At 42.7% G+C, this 27,268-nt stretch overlaps 1 protein-coding gene across 4 annotated transcripts; it reads left to right on the top strand.

Moving 5' to 3' along the window:
- The first annotated feature begins 2 nt into the window (after window positions 1–2).
- On the top strand, window positions 3–26,699 carry FAM131B (family with sequence similarity 131 member B). Of its 4 annotated transcripts, none has more exons than XM_027899789.1 (7): window positions 3–294; window positions 18,766–18,875; window positions 20,300–20,335; window positions 22,855–22,948; window positions 23,552–23,749; window positions 24,052–24,195; window positions 24,622–26,699. In XM_027899789.1, exons 1-7 carry the CDS (start codon window positions 267–269, stop codon window positions 25,164–25,166), a joined length of 1,155 nt encoding a protein of 384 aa, XP_027755590.1. In that variant the 5' UTR covers window positions 3–266; the 3' UTR covers window positions 25,167–26,699. The 4 variants fall into 4 exon arrangements, with proteins under 4 accessions (XP_027755590.1, XP_027755589.1, XP_027755593.1 ...); XM_027899788.1 differs by having other exon boundaries at window positions 23,543–23,749; XM_027899792.1 differs by lacking the exons at window positions 3–294; window positions 22,855–22,948 and having other exon boundaries at window positions 18,776–18,875; window positions 20,300–20,334; window positions 23,542–23,749.
- Window positions 26,700–27,268: the final 569 nt, after the last annotated feature.

Raw genomic sequence — 27,268 nt, 5'->3', positions numbered from 1 at the left:
GGGAGCCGCGCGGGGCGCGGAACAAAGCGCGGAGGCGCGGCGGGAGCAGATGACAGCCTGGCCCACGGGCTCCCCGCCTGCCCGGCTCTCCCCGGCGGGGGCACCCCGCGCTCATACCTGACCATGACCCCGCACCGGTCCCCGCTGGGCCACCCCGGCATTTCCCGCTGAAGGGACTGGCTGCTTTCCGACCTCCACTGCTCCCTTACCTTCTCCGCCTACTCGCTGCTGAGGCTGCCGCCTCTCCCCGGAGCCCCGCCGGAGTGATGGGCTGCATCGGATCCCGCACCGTGGGTAAGGCGTTGGCGGGGACGGCGCTAGAGGATGCTCGGGCAGCCGCGGACCCCGCCCGGGGACCGACACGACAGCCCCCGGCACCGTGGGTGGCGGGTCGCCCCTCGCAGCCCCCCTCCTGGCTGCCCGTCCAGCGCCATTAGCTGCGTGAGACCCTTCCCCACCTCCCCCTGTGCCCGGTCTCCCGTGGCGTGGCGGGGCTCCGCGGAGCCCCGGCCGCTGGCCTAGGCGCTGGCAGCGCGGCGGCGAGACGTGCCCGGGGCCGGGGGGTCGTCTGCCCGTGTCACCCGTGACAGAAGGTCGCGGAACATGTGGGTCAGTGCGGCGTCTCCGGAGGAGGGGGTGGGAGCGGGGTGTGCCGTGCCGTGCCTCCCAGAGCGGGATCGGGATCAGGCGGACGGCAGCTGCCTCCTTTGCTCGGTAGCGGTTTATTGTTATCCGAGGATACATAACATTGCATGATCTGCACGTCGTCTTCTCTCCCCCTTCCCCCTACGTAGACTTCAGTGGAGAACAGCAAACAAATCTGAATCCCATCCCTCTGGCAGAGCCATTGCGAGGGGACACAGGGAGAGAGATCGCATCCTTCTAGTGGGCCACGCACATTTTACAGCTGAGGATCCCAAGCCTTTAGGCTGGGTAACCCAGCTCTCCCCTCCTACACACATGCAGATACCAAGAGATCCCTTGATCCCTAAGCACAGGTCTCTACAGGTAAAAACAGCATTCTGGCCACACTTTCTTCCCTGCAGGAAATTTTTTTTCTGTGGAGATGTATCATTCAAGACACCAGAAGAATCTCTTGAGAGCAGAGTTCATTTGGTAGTACGTCTCACTACCAAGTCTGTTCACTAAGCACACGGGCACAGTGACATTTGTGGGAAAAGGAGACCTCTAAGCACAACAGAGTTGCAGCATGTCCCCAGAATAAATCTGAGGGGCTATCTCAAAGTCTGGTGCTGTGACACTTGTCTCAATGGGACAGCCCTTCATGAGCACTTCCAGGGAATCTACTCCTGCAGCAGCAAACGTAAACTACAGAATCCAGTTTCTACACTGGGAATTAATTCCCATATCTAACCTATGTTTCTTTGTGGTCTCAAATGTCCTCATGACACAAAGAAATCTCTGACATCTACTGTAATGTCCACATGGCAATGGTCACTGCACTATTTCCATTAAGATTCTTCAAGCTCACCTGGATCTCTCTCTCTCTAGCATATCAAAACATACATTGCCTCCACCTCCTGCATTGCCCCTATCCCTCACACATCCACACTGCTGAGGACATTATTATCCTGTTAGCTGGCAAATTGTCCATGTGCCTTTTATTGATGTGTGTCTGAAGTAGCAGCATTAATTCTTGTTCTCTCTTCCCACACCACAACACTCTTGAAATAAAGAAAAAGCATGGATCTAGTAGCACCCACTCTCTACTCCAGAATGTAGTTAAGCTGTCATACCTCACCACACAGGTATTTGTTCCTATGCATGCCAGTGTTTTTATGGTCTGTGACTTGAAATCTGTGTTACAAAAACAAACAAACAAACAAACAACTGTTTGTATAATTGAGCTATTGCAAGTATCATTCTCATATGAGAATATAGTTATATATATATTTATAAATGTTATACAGATATGTGGGCCTAGATGAAAACACAAAACAGTGTCTATGCATTAAAATGATGATGGCATAATGATAATTGCAGACTTTGTCTGCCAATTGAGGTCCTTAAATACAGACCTTAATAGTATAGATATTGGACTCCCCATATGATAGCGACTTTTTGTTGATGCAGTGTATGTTCATTCTAGATGGTAATAGCACAGTGGACATTAGGGACCTACTTGTACAGTTAACTGAGGAATTGTTCTTGACCCAGTGTTAAGAAGGTGTGTGCCAAGGGGGATTGCACAACTCTGATTCTAATCCCCGTGGCAGTGAAACAGGAATGTGGTAATAGTGCCTGATGCCTTTTTGTGTAAAACTTTTATGCTGCTTTGCTTTAGTAGGGGCTTCATCTGTTCTCAGTCCTAGAGGCTGGGCTGAGTGAAGATGGGACCCTTGAGTTTATTTGGACTCCTCCACCTAAGGAGTTTTGTTCAGAACAAATCTTATTTGGCAGCCTAGGTTTTTCACTCCAGCCTTCCTAAAGTTATAGGGAGGATTCTTCAGACCTGTTCTGGGAAATCAGTGCTTTAAAGTGCTAGGTCTGAGCTCTAGAATATGGTTGGCCCTAACACCCTAGCATGAGTAGGGCTTCGTATTCTTGCTGTATAGTGTATCTAGATTTTTGCCAAATTAGTTTCTGCAGAGAAATAGGTCCTAAAGGTAGAAGAAAGGTGGTACTCTTGTGTTAGCTTTACCTTGAAAATTGCATGTGGCAGATTTTGAACTCAGAACTTGGGTGGTTTTAATTAGTGATAGAAAGCTCATAATCAGTCACATTTAGTTTATTCACCACACAAGGGCCAGTGCAGGATTGTGCCCTGAGCTCGCTCCAGGCCTTTTTCCATTCCAATTTTAAGCAAGCCACATGATTTCTTCATCTCCCGCAGGGATGTTTTACTATGATCTAGTTAGATGTCATAGTTCGCACATGTTTAGTGATGTGCAACTTTACATTTTCTTTCCCAAAGATGAGGTTTCTGGTTATTTCTCCCTGGGGAAAAGTAATTGAAAGGGTCGTAACAGAGCAGCTCCGTATGTGTTAATTTGAAATAGAGTCATATAGCATCTTTTAGTTTTATAGAGGACACACACAATGGTAATGATCAGATTAGGATTTCCTGGGGTATGGAAAAAGCTAAAAAGTGATCTTAAAAGTCTAAGCTGATATCCAGTCACCTTCTCCACAGCTGCAGCCAGTCGCATCTGAATGTCATACTTGTGCTTTGTGTAACATGGCATGATAGCAGTTACAGAATGAGCATTGCAGCTGGCTTCTGCCTCTGGTAATAGCTACAGGTCAGGTCTGTGTATTGGTGATACCCCATCATAGTTCTTAAAGAGCTGCCTAGCAACTCTCATCATAGCTGGGGCTCAGTTTCAGGCAATGTACAGAATGTTTTCACTGAGATTGCTGGACAGTTAAGGTTGCAAAATCCAGCTAGGAACTTGTAGATATTTGAGTACCAACTAAATGGCAAAGATCAGCTTGACTGGTGTCAGTAACTGAATTAGCCAAGTTTAGGATTTCAGGCCCGCATAGATGTCTGAATGCATTGCAAGTGTGCCTTTTACCACAGCTTAGACATCTCCTAACACTGGCTGTTCTGACTAGTGTGGCAAGATTTCTTTTAATTCCTTGAATGGATTTAGATTAATAGAAAGCTCAAGCCTATTAAGCTCAAGATTGCTCTCTGTTTTTTTTTTCCCAGTGTTGTCTCTGATTTCTCTCATGTCTTTGCACAGAAGCCTACAGCAAGCATGTTTTGTGAAGTGGTGTAAATTGATGGGAAAATATTCCAAGAAATTAAAGACTAATAGTACTTTTGGAGTGTGGGAGAGGAGAAACTAGGCATGCTCACACTGGGTATCAGGATAAACTTTTTGACAGTGAGGAGTGTCAAGCACTGTAAGGGGTTTCCCAGAGAGGTTGTGCAGTGTCCATTCTTAGAGGTTTTCAAGACCAGACTGGATAAAGCCATGAATAACCTGGTCTAACCTCATAACTGTGCTTTGAACAGGAGTTTGCACTTCAGGAGATGCCTTCCAACCCAATTATCCTGTGATCCTGTGCTTAGAATCTATAGCCTGGCATGGTTGCCTTTCTGAGTCAGGTTGGACCCATTGCTTTAGTCTTGTTCTGCCAGAGGACCCTGGGTCTTCTACATGTTGTCAGTATGCTCCTATATGTTCCTCCCATCACCACTTTCCTGTAACTACTGAGAGTACTAAAATCCCTCACCATGATAATCCCGGTTGTCAGCTGAAGTCCTCCCCATGTGTTTTTGCTCTGGCAATTTTGAAAGAAACAGCCTGAGCAATAGCTAGGCTCATGCACCAAATTATCAGTTGTTGACCATGCGGACTGATAAAGGCAGTGCTTTTCATTTTTCAGTCTCTGAGTCAAATCTGATCGGCCAAAGCCATCTACCTGGCTTGCTGGACTGCCCTCTACAAGGAATGCTCAGCGTACTGCAGAGGCAGCAGTACATACTTTCTCTGTTTCTTTTGGACTGGATGTTCTATACTAAGTGTAAACGAGTGGCTCATAGCATCCACAGCAGGAGGAATGGAGCCAAAGACCACCCACTTCTAATCCAGCCACTTTAGATTCAGCAGAGTGGGAGCAGGCTGGAGACTGACAGGAGAGGGGTAAAGCAGCTGGAGCAAGCAGTGAACATCCCCTGCATTTTTCTCCTTACTCATGCCCCCCACAAATCTGTAGGTGTGTGAAGTGAGATCTGGAATGGCAAGTGTAGTCTACACACTTGGAGTGTGAAGAAGTGAGAGATCCAGTCTGCATACATACATCATACATATCAAGAGGCCCGGTGTCCAATTTCTCCCTCTTCCACCTTCAATGTATAAGTGAATCAGTGAAAAATAGAGGGAGAAGCCTCAGAGAGGAAATGTTAATGCAGAAGGAAACTGAGTCTTGAAAGTAGGGATATATTAATTTATTTGCATGCACACAGGTGGAAGGGGAAGGAGCACAGAGCTCTGTGTAGACACTGCCACTTCGTAGGCAGTGTGGGAATAGGTGGAGATGGGCATCTGGATATATTGTTTCTCTCTTACCCAGGGGAGAGACAAGAAGAACAGAGAGAAAGGGATACCTTTCCTTCCAAATCAGACTAGTTTGAGGTTGTTCTCACTTCATTACTTGTATTTCTTCCAAGTCTGGCTTTTCCACTTTTGAGCAGTTCTCAATCTGATCAGTTTAAAAATTCAAGTAAAGAGCTCAGGGGTAAGAATTTGTTTCTGCCAGTAAGGATCTGAACAGAGACCATCTCCCAGACCTAGCAGCCAGTTGTCACAAAGAGCCTACAAACTGATCATCTCTGAGACCTCTCTCTCTCTCCTCAGGGTTTCTGAAACACAGGTGAGTTGTTTCAAAGTTGTTATGGGGCGACATCTAGCAAATAGCATGATTGCATAAACCTGGCTTTATAAGGAAATCGTACTAAAAAACGTGGGCAAGGTATGTGCATGTTAGCAATAGTCATTAGTATCAGAAAGCAGCCTTTGACATGTTGCTGATTAACCTAAGACTTTTTTTGTGTGTGTATGTGTGTACAACACAACAAATGTTGAGGAACAGAACTCAAGGACAACATACTGACTTTGTGAACTCATACCAACAGTAATATAAAAGAATTATGAAAGAAATTACGAAGGAGCTGATGAAAAAATGGAAGTAACAAACAGTTTTTCCTTGGCATGATAGAGCTGGGAGTCTGACTTCTATAGACTGATGTGTACTGACGCAGAAAAAGTGAAACTAATCAATACATGTTGTAGGTCTGTTTTCTTGTGGGGAAGTAGAAAAAAATAATTTTCAGCTTGTTTAATAAGGTTAAGCTCTCCAGCAGTAAACAACCCTGATTTTAGACTGGTACTTACAACAGCCAATTCAAGATAATTTGCACTCCAGGGTTTTTAAGCACTTGGATAAAAAATCAAAGCTTTGTTTTTAGAAGTCTTGAAACAGTGAGGGAGAACTTGAAGTGAAAAGCTGGGGTGTTACTACAAAAAAGTTCTCTGAGATGACCTAGGTACTTAATTTTGTCAATCTGATAAAATTCCCAATCAAATATTAGAAGGACAATATGTCAGTGAGAATGGGTTATAAAAAACAGATCTTGTCAAACTAACTTAATTTCTTGACTTTTATGAGACTCCCTGCAGCCAAGTACTTCTGTGATAGAAGTACCTTTACCTACAACCGTGGTAATAGAGCTAAACCATGAGATTGGTAAAAGATAAAAACATTAATCAGTTAGCAATTGGCTTAGCACCACATGATTCTCTGACTAATATTGTATGAATACAGTACATTTTAAGGGCATCAAAATTCAATAGATAGCAAAATAGTGGCAAAGAAAGAATCACTGTTGAAAAACTTGTATTCTTATGTGAGCCCACATCTCTCAATACAGTTGGCAGTACTGTGTGATTTTAACATATTGCTCAAAATCCTAAGGGAGATCTAAAATACTGATAAACTTGGTAGAATCTAGAAAGATTGGAAGAACTGCTAAAAATGAAAGTACAAATGAAAAGAATAAATCACTGATATGGAAAGTTTGATTCATTTTGAGTACTGAGTCCTGACAGATAGTGTGTGTTTCAATCTAACCAAATATATGTTCATATATTTAATGACAGTGTGAATAGTATTTACAGGACCAGAACTCTATGTTAGAAAGCAGTCACACTAAAAGAGCTTATAGATATCAGAACTGCTAATCAGTGAATCAACAGCTACTATTGTGATGCTGCAGCCAAAGAAGCTGATATTGTTCTTTGATCTGTTGACAGATGAATATTGAACAGAGGGAGAGAAGGGCATTTTTTGTCTGCATTTGGCACTTGCAAAAAAAAAAAAATTTCATCTACTTTGTCTAATTCTGTTATTATCACTTTGAGAAATACTGCAAAACTGAAGAATGGCCAGAAAATAAACATGGAACCCTGAATAAAAACTTACAGAAGTGACTTGATGACAGTCTTTAAGTGTTTGACTGAGGAAAAAAACTACCTCAAAGTCATCTGACTCTTCAACCTAGTAGAAAACTGTTAAGATGTGATGGAAGGATGTGATACATTCAGACTGGAAATAAGGCAAAAATCAAGTGGGAAAGATACTGAGCTATTGGAATAATTTACCAAGAGTTGTAGTGAGCCCTCTGTTATGTGAACACATGCAAATCAAGATTAAAAAAAATGCGCTAGTTCAAGCACAGCAGCAGAACGTATAATTAACAAAGGGAACACCGTTAGCCTCTCTTTATTTTAAGGAGGTCAGATTAGATGATCAGGATGTTTCTTTCTGAGTTTAAGCTACAAGTTCTGAAGTCCAGGAGTATATTAGACTTTTAAAGGGAATATAATTCCTATATCCTGGAATGAATGTGCTTGTATCTGCAGATGCTGATCAGACGTGGCTTGTGGGAGCATTTCAGTGCAAAATTTCTAAACTGCACTGGAGAAAATATTATGATGATCCAAGTGGTGGATTGACATTGCACATGGAAAAAAGGGTTTTAGTGTTTATACTACTGACCATTTGTGCTCACTGGCCAGGGTGGTGACAGAAAGCTGTGACAGCCAGAGGAAGATCAAAGAGCCTGTGAAGGCAGGAAACTCAGTGGTAACAGAGACTTCAGTTAACCCTACGTGTATTCTGGCAGATTAAGTGTTTGCTTCAGGAGCTGTTCAAAAAGACTGTAAAAGAGTTACTTGTGCAATGATTAGGATGACTTAGTGCATGATGTTACTACTGAAGAGGCTTCAAGTGACTCAGGGAGATTAAGACTGTAGCAGAACATCTGCATCCCCACCCCCAGCCCCAAAACCCCAGCAGTTTTATATCTGTTCGTCATGGAAGAAGTGGTGGAATTTTATCCTGTGGAATTTTTCCGTGTTGGAGATGCATCAGATCAGCTTCAAATCAAAACCTCAGTGAGGCTGCAGAACAGATAGAAAAAAAAGTCAACAGATGGTATTCATGCAAGACTTCTTGACAGGTTTGAGTGTGAAAGAGCTGAACTACTGATTATTATTTGTAATGCTTTCCAATTACTTTGGTACAAGAAGATTGGAAGGTAGATAATGTGGTGCCAGTTTTTAAAATTGTCTTGAGACCTGGAAAACTATAGGCTAGTAAACAAGCTGAAGAACAAGCTGTCTAATTCTGAAGAACAGAATTAGTACATGCTTGGACAAATAAGATATACTGAGAAAGAATTAACACTACTGTTGTTAAGGATGCCACAATTTATAAGTCTTAGAAGGGGTTCAATAAGCATATTGACGGAGATCCAGTAACTATAGTCTACTTGGGTTTGCAAAGAACATTTGTTAAGGTCACTCACCCCAGGCTGTTAAAGTCATGAATCTGCTGTTGAATCAAAAAAAAAAAGTTCCTGAAAGTAGTAAGGAGCTGGGAAATGGTAGGAAAAAAGGATTAGTGTGAAACATGGATATTTTTTTCAGATTTGTGCGTATCCTCAAATGATACAAAAAAGGGGGGCATCTATTGAGGTAACAAAGTATGATACTAACAGTAGTCATTTGGTGGAGCAAGCAAAAAACTGCATGCAGAGATTCAAGAAAGGATTTCATAATATCAAATTACTAGGTCATTCAATTCCACAGTATCAAATAACATAAATTATGGGTGAAATTTGATGTGGATAAATGTAAGATGATGCACACAGGTAAAGCAATTCTAGTGTTACATTTGCAATGATGGAGGTTCTGAGTTTACTATTACCATGCAAGAATGAGATCTTGGGGTTATAATGTGTAACTTAATGCTTAGTATCACTAAAAATGCCAATCAAATGTTAGCAATTAGGGAAAGAATAAGAGAATAAAATGAGAAACAGCAATATACTATGCATAAATCCATACTGTGCCCTTATTTTGAATATAATATGTTGTCCCTAGTTGTCCACTCCCATTTCAGACAGGCCATAATCAAACTGGAAAAGATTCAGAAAAGGGCAGCAAAGACAGTCAAAGGTATCATGTGGCAAGTATGTAAGAAACCATTTAAAATGACAGGGATTTCTTAAGTATGAAAAAGATTATTAAGGAAAGTTATGACAGACATCTATAAAATCATGAATTTTCTCTGTGATAGGAGCAGCATGGAGAAAATGATGAGGAAAGAATACTTCATTATCTATTTCTAAAGAGAATCTAGACATCAGATGAAACTAGCAAGTGACAAGTTTGAAACAAATATAAGTCAGCACTTCCTCATGCAACACAGAATTAAATTGTGGAACTACTTGACATAGGATGCTATGGGTACTAAGAGGCTTTTTTGGTTTAAAAAGGGGACAGATTAATAGAAGAAAACTCCTTTAAAGATGACTAAATACAGTTGAACAACTGCTGCATTCACCTGACAGAGAGCAATGACTGTCCCCTTGATGTGAGGACAAACAGCAGAGGGAATGGGGTAGCCCTTGAGGATCAGAGGGACCTCATGAACAGTAAGTACCCCCTGCAGGTTGCTCCATGTAGGTGCAGATGCCCTCAGGGACAACAGGGAAAAGCGGGGAGTGGGATTAGGTATGGGTGTGATGGTGTTTGTGATGGTGAGCTGTGGCCTCACCCCAGCAGGTACGGGACTGGGCAATTGGAGGTAGGACTGGGCACTCAATGCCTGCAGCTCTGCCTGGTGTGTTCAGCCCCTGCAGTCTCAGGGTCAGCAGGTCTTTGTCATTTTCCCCAGTCGCTTGGGGAGCTGTGCTGCTCTGCCCAGTGAGGACGCCTGAAGCCCTGCTGGTGGCTTTTTAGGATTGGGAACAGTTTCTCTTACCAGATAGCTGTTGTAAGTACAGTATAGCAGAGAGGAAACAACTAGGAGTTTCCTGGAGTGTGTGTAAGATAATTTCCTGATGCAGCTGGTGAGTAAGTGAACTAGGGAAAGCACCTGCTGGACTTCTTTTTTGTGAACAGAGAAGGACTTGTGGGTCATGTCATGACTGGAGGCCGTCTTGGGCATAGTAATCACAAAAGGATAGAGTTTTTGATTCTCAGAAGTAAGGAGGGAGTTTCAACAGAACTGCCACCTTGGACTTCTGGAGGTTAGACTTTGGCTTGTTTAGGAGACAGTTTGACAGAGTCCCTTGGAGGCAGGTCCTGAAGGGTAAAGGGGTCCTGGAAGGCTGGACATTGTTCAAGAAGGAAATCCTAAAGGTACAGGAGCAGGGTATTCCCATGTGCTGAAAGATGAGATGGCAGGGAAGAAGACTGGATTGGCTGAACAGAGAGGTTAGACTGGAATTCAGGAAAAAGGGAGAGTAGAAGAAGGGGCAGGCCAGTCAGGAAGACCACACGGATGTTGTGAGTCTGTGCAGAGAGAAAATTAGAATGGCCAAAGGCCATCTAGAACTTAATCTGGCCATTGCCATAGCAGGCAATAAAAATATTTCTATATTAGCAATAAAAGGAGGGCTGAGGAAAAATTCCATCCTTTATTGGATGTGAGGGGAAATATAGTGACAAAGGATGAGCAAAAGGCTGAGGTACTTAATGCTTTCTTAGTCTCAGTCTTTAATAGTCAGACCAGTTGTCCTTAGGGTATTCAGCACCCAGAACTGGAAGACAGGGATGGGGGGCAGAATAAAGCCCCCATAATCCAAGGGGAAATGGTCAGAGACCTGCTACACCACTTAGGCACACACAAGTCTGTGGGACCAGATGGGACTCTGAGCAGCCTGGTCTAGTGGAAGGTGTTTGTGCCCATGGCAGGGGTCTTGGAACTGGATGATCTTTCAGGTCCCTTCCAATCCAAATTATTCTATGATTATATGGGATTCTCATGGAGAAACTGGCTGCTCATGGCCTGGACAGGTACACTGTTCACTGGGTAAAAATCTCCCTGGATGACCAAGCCCAGAGAGTGGTGGTGAACTGAGTTAACATCCAGTTGGCAAATGGTCACAGATGCTGTGTCCCAGGGCTCAGTTTTGGGTCCAATCCTGTTTAATATCTTTATGGATGATCTGGATAAGGGGATCGAGTGCACCCTCAGTAAGTTCACATGCAATACTAAGTTGGGTGGGAGTGTTGATCTACTGTAGGGCAGGAAGTCTGCAGAGGAATCCAGACAGGCTGGATCGATGGACTGAGGCCAATTCAATAAGGTGAAGTGCTGGGTTCTGCACTTGGGTCACAACAACCCCATGCAGTGCTTTCAGTGGAGAGAATTTGGGTCTTCAGACAACAATGAATGCACAAAGGAAGGAGGCATGAGAAGTAACAGTTTTTCCCTGTAAACAGCCCTCTCCTCCTACGTGGGGTCCCCCCAGGTATGTGGGCTATCTGCTTATGTTGTGACCACTCCTTCAGTGTTTGGAGGGTTAATGACCCTTTCCTGGGTCAGAAAGCAGGCAGTTCTGAAGTGTCCCTTGAGGAGCTGTGGATGCACAAAGAGATTCCTGATGTTGAACGTAAAGGACTCTGCAGCTCTCCAGGCCATGTCCTGCCTCACTGTCTGGATGAGGACTCACTGGCAGAGGGAGTTGTCCTTTGCAGCCCTTCAGAAGAGAGATGATACGAGCTTCTTTAGGATAAACAAGGGAGGTTTAGTGAGAATAGCCACAATGGGAAAAGTGGTGAGGCAGAACTTAGTGTCACCTCTACACCCAGCGCCTGGAAGAGCTTGAGGAGGATGAAGAAGCCCTTGCTGAGAGCCCTTTATGCATTGCCGTCCCATGGAGTGGTTTGTATTGCCAGGAAGAAAACCTACTATGGCTTGGAGGTCACTGTCATGGCCTAGGGTATCACCGCCTCTGCGAACTGTCACGCTTTGGTTTTTGTGGAGAGTGGGGAGAGGCAGTCAGCAGTCTGAATGCCTCCTGGTCTCCTCTGACCATTGCTGCTGTTACAAAACCAGATGCTTGATGAGGACTGTGACCTGAGTGTGCGATAGCTGTGGTGGAGAAGGATGTAGCCACCTGCTGGTTGACTCCTGAGGAATACTGGTATGGTTCTTCCCCACTGTTAGGGATGAAGCTATGGCACATAAATGTCACATTGAATGGTATTCTTATGCTCCAGGACAGTGCCCACGTGACATGCGGGCTACATGATTAAAGAAAGAGATTAAAATTTAAACACATATGGAGAGCAACATATGAAACTGCCTGCTGTGTATTACTTCTGTAACGTTGGCTCTAGGCCAGCAAAAAAGGGCTGCTACCTTGGTTCATATTGACGTTTTCATACTTACTGTGCTGAATGAGGCCCCTGGGGACACATTCTCTGCACTTCAGAGAGGCGGTGAAGAATGAGGATAAAGCCATCGCCACTGTTCATGCTGGCTGATACTTGCTCTGCAAATGAGACAGGGCTTTGAGTTTGGTTGTTTTTTTTTGGTTGTTTTTTTTTTTGTTTGTTTTTTCAGGTTTGTGTTAATTGGATGTGTTTCATTCTGCAGTACCTCCTTAGCTTAAATAACATGTCTGCTTCTCAGGACAGAACTGCCTGTGTCTAGCATTATGCGCTCTGTTCATCTCCTTGGTAGTTTCAAGTATTGGTTTGAAAATGTTTCCAGTCAAGAAGAAAAATGTTGGTGTTGGATTTTGTTTATTAATTCTACTTCCTAAACAGCTCTAAAAAGGGGACCTACCTGCAGAAAGAGGCAGAATGGTCTGGAAAAGTATTGAAATTATCCAAATCCAAAGCAAAGATCCTGAGAACTCATCTGATTCCTGTTCTTACAGGCATCTCAGAGCTGTAGGTGTTTTCATTTTTTATCAAAAATTTCCAAGACATCTGTTTTGTGGAGACCGAGACATTTCTCTGCCTTGATGAGCACCAGCTGAGCTGATGATCAGCCCTGTCTCATCCAAGAAAACATTTTTTTTTTCTGTTCCTCTTTGACAAGTGACCCTGTTGGTAGGTGCCAACAGCAGCTAACTAATTTTTATGTTTCCTTATGCAGTACAAGCTGGAATACTTATGGAGCTATGTGAATAACTCAGGTGAATTGATTTCTCTGCTTTACCTGAGAGAATTTGAATAGTTCCACTGGAGCTTCACCTCAGGGACCGTTTCCCTCACAGAGGTTTATTCCTTTCCTTGATGTTAACCTTTTGGCTAGCTTTGGTTGGCTTTGTATAAAGCATGTAGGGAAGGAATATGTTTCTATGGTTATGCTATCCATCCATCTGTCAGTCCTTCCCAGTAGCTTCAACTGCTTTAATTTCAACCACATTTGACAAGACGTGGTGATGTTGTGTTTGACAGAGATATACACTCCCACAAGTATCATGAAAATTGGTACCAGGCAAAGAACAATTTACAGACTGATCATAATTACTGCAATTACATTTGTTGTTTTCTTAGTTGTTCAGGGAAAAGAAGGGAATGGAAAAGAATAATGAATCATGTACTCTAAATATTCATTTTTACCAACATTAACATTGGCTACTGATAACAAATGATAAGGTTTCTACTCTCTGCTGGAAAGTAAAATTTGAGAAACAGAAGAAAGTGTGCTAACAGGGGATAATAGCAGTGCTGGGAAGTCATTGTTTAATTAATATGTTTCTTCTTACGTTAATTGGCATGACACATCAGAAAGCAAATTACACAAATACATGTTTGGTGTATGGTGTACATCTTCACTGGTGTGATGTCCAAAAGAGGAAAAACAGAATTTAAGTCTCTAAAACTGTACTCATCCAATTATTGTGGAACAGAATAGAGAGGACAAGTTGGAGGTGATTAATATCCAGCACAGAAGTTACAACACAATAGATTATTACAGGCTATAGATGCAGATTAAAGTCACCGATGCAGAAGCCTGATTCAAACATATACCTTGTTAAATGAACAAAATACAGGCACAGGTACCAAATATAGTACCAGCGAATGCACAGTGGTAATGGCAATTGAGAAAATGTCAAGAGGAAACCCAAGGAGAATGGACTTGTTTAGATTAAGTAATGAGTCATTCAAACCAAAGTGAATTTCCTATGATCACAGAAATGCAAAGAAACTGAAAATATGTCTAGCTAAGAAATTTTGTGTCTCCATGGTAGGTTAGGCATGTGGCAAAATGAACTACTGAAATAGGGAAAAAAAGTAGTTGTATACTAGATCAGCAAGCTAGAATACAGTCACCCAGATGGTTTCCTGGATTTTTCCAGTGCATTCATCAAAACGGTCACTTTGCTTGGGGAATACATAGTACACACATTTTCTGAGAGTCCATGATGCTCAGAAAAAAACACAAAACAAAAAGTAGGGAAAAGGGTATTCTCTTTCTTTCATTTTTTCCTGCTTTGAGTGTTTTTCATCTCTATTATTGAGAAAGACTAGATTTAAAAATAAATTGATTTTTACCTTAACAGTACTGTAAGAGAAAGAGGGATGATGTTTTCCCCCAAAGGCTTAAATGACTTGAGTTGGAATGTTACTTTAGTTGTAACGGATACATCCTTTTCTGATGAGTGTTTTCCAGAGGTTGTTTTTTCTAATTTGTGTTAAAAAATACAAAGCAACGATGATCTGCCATAATGTGTCTTAATATATTTATGTATTTCGACTGCTTTGGTTTTCTCTCATTGCTTCATGTAATCACCTTCCTACTTGTTCTTCAGTCATCTACTGAGTCTTCCAGAGCAGAATTTATGATGTTAAAAATCCCCAAAACACATACTAAATTTTTAAATAAAATTAAGACATCTCTTAAGAGTTTAATGACCATACACCCTCATCATCTCATTTCAGAACATTTAAATGAGAATTTTGATAGCATGTGTTTGTAAAAATCCCACTTTAAAATTAGGTTTATGACCCACTCATTTTAAAATGCTTATCAGTTCTATATCGAGAAGAGCAACTACTATTCTGTAAGAGGTGACTGATCATAGAATTACAAAAGGACTAGTAGACTAGGACTAGGACTGATTAGCAGAAGCTGGAAGGGAAGATGGATAAGAGGAAATAAATTATATTGGAGAGGAAATGTGCCATTACAAAAGAAAAAAAACCATGCAAATTAGTCGTAGAAAGAAGTTGACAAGAGGGTGGATAAAAACAATGCTAATATGCAGTGTACTGCTTTCAGTTCCTCTTTTTCCACTTCACTGTCCATACTGTTTTTTCTGATTTTCCATGTTTTTTTCCTTCCATCTGTCAGAGCAGAACTTGATCTTTTGTGTCTGTGGGTTATTGTTGCTCTTGCTATTTTTAGTAGAAGATAAAAAAACCCAGTAACCTTTATCCAACTTTCAATAAGAGAAAGTAATATTGGCCCAGGCTCAACACCAGTTAGAACACAGAGATTTTCATTTCAACCAGTGTGTGATGTTGTAACTTTTCAGAAGATATTACTGCATTTAAAAGCATTTAACAGATGTTAAAGTTATTTTTTCTCAATATATTTCTTTCTTAGTACCTGTGAAACTATTTAGATCAAGAATTTATTTTCAATAATTATTCAGTCTTTATGGAGCATGCAAAATCACATATTACTCATTCTTTTCCCTGAACTAGGTGGATGAGCTATTTGAACTGGAGAAAACCAATAATAGTTAAATTCTGTAGGCCTTTAGTTCTGCTATTATGGAACAGGTGTGGATTTTGAGACAAATAATTGTTTGACGTTACTGTTCTTCAACCATTTGATGTCACTATCTGCCACAATAATATTAGTATTCAGCTTAGAGAAGAGAAGGCTCTGAGAAGACCTTATAGCACCTTCTAGTGCCTAAAGGGGGCCCAAAAGCTGGAGAGGGACAGTTTACAAGGGCATGGAAGGATAGCACAAGGGGGAATAGCTTTAAATTGAAAGAGGGTTGGTTTAGGTTAGATATTAAGAAGAAAATCTTTACTGTGAGGCTGGTAAGGCACTGGAACACGTTGCCCAGAGAAGCTGTGGACGGCCCATCCCTGGAAGTGTTCAAGGCCATGTTGGATACGGCACTGAGCAACCTGGTCTAGTGGAAGATGTCTCCGTCCACGGCAGTCCATATGGCAGTGAGGTTGGAACTGCATGATCTTTAAGGTCCCTTTCCAACCCAAAGCATTGTGTGGTTCTATGAACCCAAATCATTGTGTGGTTCTATGAATATTTTCCACAGTCTAACACTTCAGGGGAACCATCAGTGGGCTTGCAGAATTGAGAGCAAGGGTTGGGTGTCATTTACCAAGTTCTGGGGCTGTCAAGTCACATATGCTGAGTGCCAGGCTCCCTGAGGTTGTTCTGTTTCTTTGGCAGGGGTGGGGGTGTCTTTGCAGTGGACTCCTAGAGCTGTGCTGCAGCCTGTGGTGTGTGCCAGGATGTCTGTTTAGTCTTGCAGAAGGGCCACAGTGTTATGCTCAAAAACAGCTGGGAGTACAGGAAAATGATCTCGGGTAAACAGGTAAAACAGGTGTGACACTGCTACCTGCATTGAAGGCGTCTGTACAGCTGCCTTCCTAGTGTCCCTGGTGGTGCAGTGGCTAAACCACAGCGTTGTCAACGCTGAGATCTGGGTTCGATTCCCGGTTAGGACACTCCCCGGGCAGATGGAGCTCGCTAGCCCTGTAAGGCAATCCATCTACGTCCTGCGCAGGCTGGAAGGTGGAAAGACCTTCCCCGGTTCTTCGTTCGCGAAGAGACTGGCCATTCATTCACAGCTGCCTTCCGCTCTGGAGAGGTGGCATCTCTCCTGCCTCCCCAGCATCCCTGTCTTGGTCAGGTCTGTGGCAGGAATGCCCCAGCTCTCCCGTTCTCGTGTGAAGGGTTGCAAGTGGAGAGAAGGAGCACAGACAAAAAAAGGCAGCTGGATCCCAGCATGCAGGGACAGGCTCCCGCTCTGCTCTTCACTCTAGTTTCATACTCCCACTGACCTCTGTTGATCCCTCAGCTCAATCCAACCACAGCGAGCCCCTCCACTCCTTCCTGTACCTGTCCTCCCTAGAGTTGCATTTCCTGACAGTGCCCCTTTCTTCTCCCCTTTACCCCTTAGACTGAATACAAGTGTATTCCTTTCTAAGCCACAACTAAACCTTAAAGGTGATGTGCCTGTGACTGTCAGTTGGGCTTTCACAACTCTGCCTGGCACTTTCCCTTACCAGAAGTATTTCGAGCCTTGCAAGATTTGCTTGGACCCCAGATCTAAGAGGTTTCCAGCTATGCTGGAAACAGGCAGCTCATGAGTGGCCTGTTAAGACTTTGCTCCTCTTGCTTGAATATAAAAATGCCCAAATCTCAAGATTGCCACTCTGATCAGTGGCAGTGCAGTCAGCAAGAGCTCAGTGAGTCCAAATGCATGCATGTGCTTGTCAAAAAAATCAGTTAAATGGATCACAACCTTGAGAGGTGGTCTTTGTCATACTCATCATACACATTTTCTGCCTTCTCCTGAAGTCTGGCTGTGTCTGACCTCTATGCTCACCTTTGTAGAATACAGTACAGGAATCCTTTTTCTTTTTAGTTTCTTCTAAGTTAAGTTTCTTTTAACTGCAACTTTACTCAGCCTAGTTAGAAGCATATGGGGGATGCTATTGAAACACTTGGTTCGAATGATCCTGATGAACAGAAACATAGTTTGGATGCAAAGGGAAAAATATCCCTTAGTTCTTTCGGAAAGAGATCTTTTTGCACAGCAGAAAATTGAGAAGTGAAGGAGTGGTGGACGCCATGGTTTACAAATAACATTTGCTTTCTGATGTTTTACATATCACCATGTTTAACCTTTCTAGGGGGCCAAATTATTTTTTTGCATTTTGAATTCTAGCTGATGAGTGCCTCAGGCTTCCCACCCACAAGTGCCTACACGGCTCCTGCAGACCTGTGTGGGGTGGAGCGCAGCATCTCTTGCCTGTCAGAAGATTTCTACCTGAGAAATGCAGTGATGAGAACTATGTAAATGTGACAGAGCTGCTAGAACGAGCAAGGGGGTTTGCATATGTTTGTGGAGGAGAAATTTGCTATAAAGAGTAAATAAAAAGCTAAAAGCTGATGGAAATAGAACCATTCACATTCAATGGCATGTGTTCCAAATAGACTAGACATTGCTGAATTGGTCCCAGGAATAAATGATCGTTTGGGGAGCTATATTTCTTGCCAGGTTCTAGCAAGGCTCAAGTTTAAAGACAATACAATTGTTCCTCTATGACATGGGAGCAAATAATTCTGAGCAGAATTTGAGGATGGCATAAAGGCTGAAGGCACAGTAAATCACTAACTGCACAGAGTAGTCCTGGTTACTTGGCTGACTACTTATGTGTGCTTCTTTGAATTTAGTTTCACTTTTTAAATTTAATCTTATTTAATTTTTTAATCTTAATTAAATTTTATCATTTGTGTTTTATGTTATTGATATTTAAAATTTGAAATGTAATGGCAGGTATTAAGAAGGTCTTTAATCTTGCTGAGAATGGCAAAGCAAGGGCTCCAGCAGCCCTAAGTTGATGTCAGACCAATTAAAATTATAATGGAGAAATGCCTTTTTAAGTGATGATGGTTTAATATTGGAAGGGGTTATCAAAAGAATTGGTTCTTTCTCAGTCTCACATCATGACTGGATGAATCTGCGCTTTAGCCAGGCATACATTATGCTTGAGAAAAACACAAGTGACTAGTCTTCATATGGAGATGGCTGTGTGAAATATAATAGTTGATGATGTACTTGTGGTCTGATTAAAAACAGAATATCTGATTTGAGGCTATTGTGGCCTTAAACTCAATGATTCTCTTGTTTGCTTAGCTGAATTGGCTTATGACTGATAGAACAAATTGTAATGGCATTCAGAAGCCTGACCAGATGTGTTCCCACAGGAAATGAGGTGATTGCAGTAGACTGGAAGGGACTGAAAGATGTGGACCAAATCAATATGGACAGCACGAGTTCACTGCATGGCAGCAGCTTCCATCGACCTTCCACCGAGGTGAGTGCCTGTCCCAGACCTGCTTACCCAAGGGGATCAGAAAATTTGAATTCTCTCTGAGGTCAGAAGCGGGTGTTGTGCATCACTGAGGCATCATCAGGGAAAGGACCAGAATGTCAATAAGCACCTGAGCACCAGGCTTTCATACCTGTGTAGTTTGGCTTGCACTGAATAGGGCTGAGTCACTCCTTCATAAGATCCATAGTGAGATAGAATTTGCAAATGAAAGTGCTTTTTAACCACTCATGACGGGAGTGGAACACAACATGGAAAAAACAGTTCTCACAACTGTGAGAACTGTAGGTCTGCATTCCTTGAATACAGATTCATATTGAAATGCCCAACACTATGTCTGTCCCAGCTTCTGCAGCATAGCCATAAAATGTTTTGATTTGTTTGTATTTTGATTGTTAGGGCTGCATTCATTAGTAACTCCCAGTCAATTAATTTACCATGCAGTGTCTCAAGGGCTGGTTCATTTGCTGTTCTGAATTATTGCAGCTTCTGCCCTCTTAGATACCTTAATGTACAGCTTTGTAAGGTTTAGTGCATGCAATGATGATTAATAAAAATATCAAAGCTATTTTAAATTCATAATATTTGAAGAATCACAAATAATGTTCACAAATAACCTTTAAAAATAACCTACAGTTTGCAAAACCCTGAAAAATATAAACGTATCAGTATTTTTATTTCCTTTTTATACGCCTTTGGCTTGGAATATTAGTTAAAGAAACTTGGAGTTTAATGGAATCCTGGCAGAAATTGTTGGGTCCAGTCTTGTGTGGAAGATTCAGTTAAATCAAATACAGACCTAAAAGTCAACGAGCATACACTACACCTCAATGAACATCTGGATTTATATGAATGGATACAATAGGTGTAACTGACTCATCTAAATTTTCCTATATCTGCATCCCCAAAACCGAGTTGTTGAGATATGAGTCCTCCCAGCTGAAAGAAACACACAATGAATTGGTGCTGTGATGGCTGATACAGGAAATGGATGTAGTTTGCAAGGGGAGAGTGAGTCAAAATGGGCAAACCGAAACACTATAAGAAAAAATAACTTCAGGAGAATTCTGTTGCTTGATGTATTATACTTAAAATATAAAGGTGGTGTAGCTCCTCCTTGTGTTAGCCTCAAAGTGGTGCAACCCCCACAGTTGGAAGGGGAGCCTTATGAAAAAGTGTCTTCCTCTTTCCTACTCTATCATCCTGTCCGCTATTGCACCTTCAAACACCGTGACACCTACAGATGCCATAATCAACAGGAGGGAATGAAACCAGCTTGATAGACACAAGTTTCTTTTAATATATCAGATAAAGCAGTGACTGTTGATTATGGCAGAACTACTAGGGTTGCAAGGCTGTTTGCAACTTGTTTGTTGCTCTGATGTGCTGTCATTCTTTGCTTTCTTTAGCAAACACGGACAGATTTCTCCTGGGATGGCATCAATGTGAGTATGCGCTACACTACTGTTCAAATTTCTAGTTATAGGAAGACCAGGATTTCTCTGCCATTGGATACGGTGAAGGGCAGAATGGAAATATGACTGAAAGTCTTTAGTGCCAAATTCTGGAAATTGTCTACGATTCAAAAGATAAGGATAAATTTTTGTTTGCTTCTGAGTTTTTTGCTATCTGACAGGTATGTAGATCTGCAGATGGCTACTGAGTTGCTTTCATCCTTTTTGAACAAATGTGTGATGCTTCCTATGTTCTATTTTTGAAATTTCTGGGTGCTGCTACATAAGAAAGGTGTCTGTCCAGCATGTTAAAAAGATTGTTAGTCCTTGATCATAATTTGATCTTCTCCCACGAGAAATGTATCTCTCATTCAGTTGCATACTAAGTAAAAGAGTTCTTAATGTCCCCCGGGGGGGATGGTCAGTACAAGTTAACTTCAGTTAACAAGCAGAAGGAAAAACATGCAAACATTTTAACTCATTTCTTTTGCTTTTAATACCTGTGCCATGAACAAAAAAATGTGTTATTTTTTTTTGTTTTTCACAAAAGCAAACTTAACACCCTGAAAAAGGAATAATGCATATTTTTGCTACCAAACAGGTTTTTTTTTTGTGCTCATCAGGCTTAAAAAATATTTTAACATAAGTTAACTTGATAGTTTTGTGCATTTGGAAAGTGTACAAAAGCTCCGTTTTAAGTAGTAGAAGTATTTTCATATTCCAGATATTTTCAAAACTTTTAAAACATCTTTAATTTTCTGGTTACCTGTAGTTTAAAAGCACTTGGGACATTGAATATCAAGAGGGCATTTTTTAAATAATTCTCACCCTGCTCATACCTCTTTCGTTGTGGCACTTATGGCTTGGGATCTTTTGCCTAGGATCAATTAGAGAAACAAATTGTGCAGGAAAATACTGGCTCATGCAGCAACTGTCTAGAAGAAATTTGTCAGTTTTTTCTCCTCACTGCACCTCTGTCTAGCTGAAAGCAAGGTACGCAAAGTCATGTATCGTTAAAGAAAGTAGAAGACAGTTTCCTTACTTGCAGTTTCCTGTTTTTCAACCCATTCAGAATCCATGGAGCTCTTTCATAATGCAGCTCTTCTGCAGTGTAATTCCATAGATCTTCTTTGGTATCAAAGCTGGATCATTAATTTCCTTCCGATCCCATTCATTCCTGCCTTCATGTCATAGCTCTCCAACCTCGCAGTGGTAGAAACTCTCTGAGTTTACTTTCGTCTCTGGACAATTTCCATGAGGTAGCTCACGGCACAGCCCCCAGGCTGTCATGGAACAAGTGGGTGGATACTGAACAGCAGCGCCTAGGCAGGAATGACCAGTGAGGGCATAGATGGACTTTCTCCAACAAGCTTCATTACCTAAGGAAATACATCATGGAACAAGGGATGTGTTCTCACTTTTTACTGTTCTTCCCCTGCTTTCTTCAGCTCACGTTGCACACGGACATTCCTGGCTCCAATGTTACAGGATGTCATAGTTGCTGCCTTTATGCTCAGTTTCCAGAAAAACTCATCTCTCGTAATTCAGCAATTGACTGGAATTATATGCAGTCCAACATCTTTAAAATGCCTTCCTTTGCCTCCAACTATTTCACTGCTTAGTTATTGCTCCACTCACTTTTTTTGAGGTCTGTGCCTGTGACCAAATGCTTGTTTTGTGTAAGGATTTAAAATTTCCGGCGTCATGGTCCCTACTTTTGAGTATCGTTGTGTTTCGAACATTCTGGCCTTGATTTTCAGTGAGGTTGAAATGAAGAGCAGAAGCAATGCTTGTTTAGCCCTTGTGAAAATTAAGCCTCCAATGAAATGTCTGGCATCTCTGAAGAAGCCTGATGAATTCATCTTGAGAGATTATTTTTATGATGATGTTTGTGACTGCTGCCTGTCCCAGTAGTGTCCTGTCCTTGTTATTCTGGGACTGAGGATGAACACAGAGAAGACAATAAAGAAAATTAGGCAGAGCTGTATACTGTATTTATTTACAGATAGTTGTTTGTGCTTGAAACAGGACACGTCACTGATACAGTCATGTTCATTTTATTAAGACCATGCGAGAAGAATAAAAACCCTCAAAGTGACATATAAAAATTATTAACTGTACTATGATGCATCTATGATACATCAATTACTGTGCCTTGCCATTGGCACTGACAGCTCCCCATTGGAAGTTCCCTGAATTGTCCATCAGCCATGTCTTGGATCTCTAACAAAGTGTTGGGAATGGTGCAGCATGCCTATGAAGGACCGGCAGCAGCAAAGGGAGGCTTCTCACAGCACGGTTTTGCCTCTGCCTCTGACCTTGCCTCACTCAGTCCCAATGCTGTGCAATATCCAGTCCTGGTTAAATAGCCTCTAATTTTTCCTTTCCTTCTTTTGTTCTTATTGCTTGCTTCTGCTCCTCATCTTCCAACTACCTACTGATTTCTCACTTCAGTTCACTTCCTTTTCTCCTTCCTGTATATCATTTCTTCATATTCTCTCTCTTTTCAGCTCTCCATGGAAGATACGACCTCCATCCTCCCCAAGCTGAAACGCAACTCCAATGCTTATGGGATTGGGGCTTTGGCTAAATCATCTTTCTCTGGTGAGGTCCTCAAAATTTGAGTTTATCCTTGGCAGCTTCTCTCCACAGGCCTTTGAGCCTCTTCCCATATCTCTTTGTTGTTCTCACACCTGCTCCTTTCTGACTCTCGCCTTTTCAAGGCCTTAGAGGAGTCTCCACCACCATGGTTCGAAATACAGAAATCTCATAGTTGTTGCCCTTTGAAAGAACACATTTTTCTTACTCCTGTTGGCCTCTCACCGTGCACCCCTGCTCAGACATCTTCAATTGCTTCCCCTCAAACAGTCTTGAGTTTAACCCCATTTTCTGCTTCTTAGTTTGTTCATTTCCAGGCTGCATCCTTCATGCCCAACTCTATCCTAAATGGATTCTAGGCAAGGAAGGAAATGGTCTTTCAGATTTTGGGTTTCCCTTTTTCCTCCTTCTGAGAGCTAGTCCAAGGAAAGATGGAGAAACTCTCCTGGAGAGTTATACAGGGAAACCTGGGAGACACCCAGCTGCAGGCATGAATCCTGTCAGGAGAGGAGGGGAGAAGCTCCACTTCTAAGAGAGGTAAACAGCATGGCAGACAACCCTGGAACTGTGTAATAGCCCTTCCTTGTTTTCTAATGTCTGGCCCCTTAGGGATATCTCGCAGCATGAAGGACCATGTCACAAAACCAACAGCCATGGGCCAAGGCCGTGTGGCTCACATGATTGAGTGGCAAGGCTGGGGCAAGGCCAACAGCCAGCAGCAGCAGCACACGCACGAGACAGCGCGCAAAGACGCCGACGCCTACTCAGACCTGAGTGACGGGGAGAAGGAGGCCCGGTTCCTCGCAGGTAGCACTGACTTTCTGGTGTGTGGGTTGGATTGGTTGGGATGACCCAGAGCAGAATCCCTGAGAGACCACTTAGGAGAGGCTCTGGGTGGTTCAGATGGCCAAAGCAGAGAGAGATGTTGTGGTTGGAGTGTTGCCAGTGGAATGCAAAGGGGAGAGGTCCAGGGCCCATTGCGGATGATGGGTGTTGCTGAGATAGGACAAGAGTGGGACAGTGTGACCAAGGGATGAGGTTAAGGAAGGTGATGAGAAGTGGAGACTTTCACACATGCCTGTTTACCCTTCCTGTTTCCTTTGGCACAGGAGTGATGGAGCAATTTGCTATTTCTGAAGCAACTCTCATGGCTTGGTCCTCCATGGATGGTGAGGATGTGAGTGTAAACTCAAATCAGGACAACCCAGCAAGCAACTACTCTGAGAACTATCAGGAGCTGATGGAGAGCCAAGGTGAGCTCCAGTGCTTCTTGCTAATCATAAAACACCCCTTTCCTGCTCTTGTTTTCACGTTGCTGTCTTTACCCTGTTTTATTCTGTAGCCCCAATCTTTGGGAGTGGGATCTAGTAGAGTCATCCCTATTTGCGGAGCTGTCCAAGGAATCTAATTATAACAGGGAGGTTCCAAAGTCCAGTTCCTTTTGCCTTTTCTGGGCACAACTGTGGAAAGCTACTGGCCCTTGCAGTCGGTTGTGAATATAACCAAGGTCATCTGCCTACTGCCTAGAATGGTGTTTTCTCTTTGCTCTCCTTCCCTCTAATGGATTCATTTACCCTGCACAGTGCAGTGCCATGCACAGGCACACAGGCTACCTGAATGAGCCAGCTTGTCCTAGAGAGAGTGTCTAACTGTGTGTTGTTTCTCTCCTTTACTTGCAGAGCATATGGCCCAGACGCAGTATGATAGCTGGCCTCATTCCTACGTCTCACAGGGCATGTATTGCTTAGGTTCATCTGATGCCTGGGAGGCCAGTGACCAGTCCCTCATCGCTTCCCCAGCAACTGGCTCCTACTTAGGCCAGAATTTTGATGAGTCCCAGACAAACCTTCAGGAAAGCATTTTGCTTCAGAGCGGCTTTCTCCAGCAGCAACAGCTGCAGCAACAGCAGCAGGAGCAGAACTTCATCCAGAGCACGGGGCTGGTCCACGTGTGGCCCCTGCAGACTGCTCAGAGTGGAGGTGGAGCTGAGTCCAGCACATACATGGAGGACCACATTGAGGATGAAGGGAACCCACGGCTGGAGAAGGCTCCTCTCCTAAACAAGAAGCCCTCTCCAGAGGAGGATGATGCAGTGTGCCGGGACCTGGAATCTCTATCTCCTCGAGAGGAGATGGAACATGCTGCACTGAGCCGTAAAGTCTCAGACGTCACCTCCTCTGGGGTGCAGTCCTTTGATGAGGAAGAGGGAGAAACAAATAACTGATGCTTTCTGTGAAGTTCTCATCACTGCTGAACAAAGAGAGGGGTGGCAAGGAATGAAATTACAGGGATTCTTCTCTCCAGCTCCCCATATTTCTGAGGAGGCACACCTTCCATTCCTGACATTTAATTATTTTTTTAAACAAGAGGAAAATCTCAAAGTGATTGACACATAAAAACCTCTTCTCCCCTCCCCCATGGACACATATTTTGGATTTTCATTGCTCTGGGCAACACGTGAGGTGCTTGTAGAGATCTGGATTGGTAAATAATTTCTAAATCTTTTTAATACTAAGTCTTGGCTGTGGATACAAACTCTTCTGGCACCCGGGATATGGCTGATGAGACAGGCTGGGTATAGGGAGTGGCTACGTGGCTAGAATTCATCTTGGCAGAATGGATAGTGTTCTGTGGACGTGGTCCCCTTTGATAGAATATGTGAATATAAACTGGTTTCAAATGAAGATATGGCTTTGCAAATATAGATGACACTAGTATTGTGTGATTGTGACTGATACAGACAATAAGGCTATGTTCGATACAGATTGTACTGAAATGAAAGATTTGCTGTGTAACCAGATCTTCAATAGCACCTTGATACAAAATTGTAGGTTTGGTGGATACAAACTGTGCTCCGTGGGCACGGGCTATGCTGCTGTACAAGATGGTGTCGCTCTGTGGGCCAGGCTCTGCTGTGGCATGGAGGAGTGGATGCAGATGCAAATCTAACGCTGCTCTCAGATATTCATGTTTTGGTTTCTTTCATTTATTTGTTTCTTTCTTTGACATCTCTACCTTCCCAGGAGCTGGCAAGAGCGGTGTGTCCTTTTGGCATGGGGCACTGGAAGCCGGTGGAAAGGACATTTTCAGCTACGGAGATAGTAATAAAAAACTGACTCTTGCAGGGGGGTTGAGGACATGTCCATCTTGGTGCTGCTGCTGCAGATTTCTGTCTTCTCCCTTGCCAGCAGTATGGGGAGACCCAGAGAGCAGGCAGCAGATCCAGGAACAGAGTGTACAGCTATGAGATCATAGATACCGAGTTTACATTGAAGTTTTCAGCTTTTACTTTTTTTTAAACCTTTTTATATTGCTGGATAACGGTTCATAACAAAGCATAATAGGAAAGGCTTGTACTCCAGTCATGGCTTAACAGAAATACTATTTCTTTCCCATTTCTGCCACTCCTTCTGCAGTGCCAAATGTAGCTGGAGGAAAAGGGGTGAGAGGGAGTTTTCTCCTCCTATTTTTCTTCTTCCTGCCTGTGTTTTCTTTTGTTTTCCCACTCCCAAGCAGTGTAAATAATACCCAGTACTTGGTCTGTTTGTTTTTCGCTCCCCTCTCTTTTTTAGGTGTGGAGAAAGCTGATTTCAGGAGTTTTCCCTATTTGTACGGGTTCTATATTTTTTGTTAAAAAAACATGATTTGTTGACTAGGGGAATTTGGTCTCTTGCAATTCCTTGCCATCTTTCTACAGACCTCCTTTTAAGAGGAAGAGATTTTGAAAGGAAATTGTTTCCTTTCAAGCTCTCACCAGGAAAAAAAAAAAAAAAAAGAAAAGAGGCAAAAGCAAAAATTGTACAAGGTTATTGATTTTGCTATAGAACTGAACAGAACCAACACAGATGACCCAAGTGCTGAGTTTTAATTGCAAGACCTCTTGCAAGAAAGCATCAGCAAAGCATGGGTGTAAATCAGATGCTAGATCTGATGAGCGAGAGAAAGGAATTTGCCTGGAGACTGCCATACTATTCCAGGGGCAACCCTTTCTCACTTACGCTGACTCATATCTGCTCTGTTTAATTCATGATACATTTGTTTCTTCTTTGCCTCTTCTTCAGGCTTGGTGTGGTTTTTGGATGACAGGAAAGTGATACATGCTCCTTCCCCACTTCAGGTTTAGTTCCTGCATATTTGCAGGGAAGAATGTCTAAGGAGAATAAATTGTGACTGAAGTAATATCATCAAGTCTCAGAGTTCAGACAGCTCCTGGCAAGCAAAGCAGGTGACATCCAGGAATTATGAAAAAAAGAAATGGGACTCTCAGGTAGAACTTTACCCTACTCAGCTTTCTCCCACTTACACCGGCAGCTGCATGAAGAGGGA

This window comes from Empidonax traillii, unplaced genomic scaffold (assembly GCF_003031625.1).
Source record: "Empidonax traillii isolate 1590-97213 ecotype Southwest subspecies unplaced genomic scaffold, ASM303162v1 scaffold688:size580741, whole genome shotgun sequence".
In the NCBI taxonomy this organism is placed as follows: domain Eukaryota; kingdom Metazoa; phylum Chordata; class Aves; order Passeriformes; family Tyrannidae; genus Empidonax; species Empidonax traillii.
This window is presented reverse-complemented; position numbering and strand designations above follow the sequence as displayed.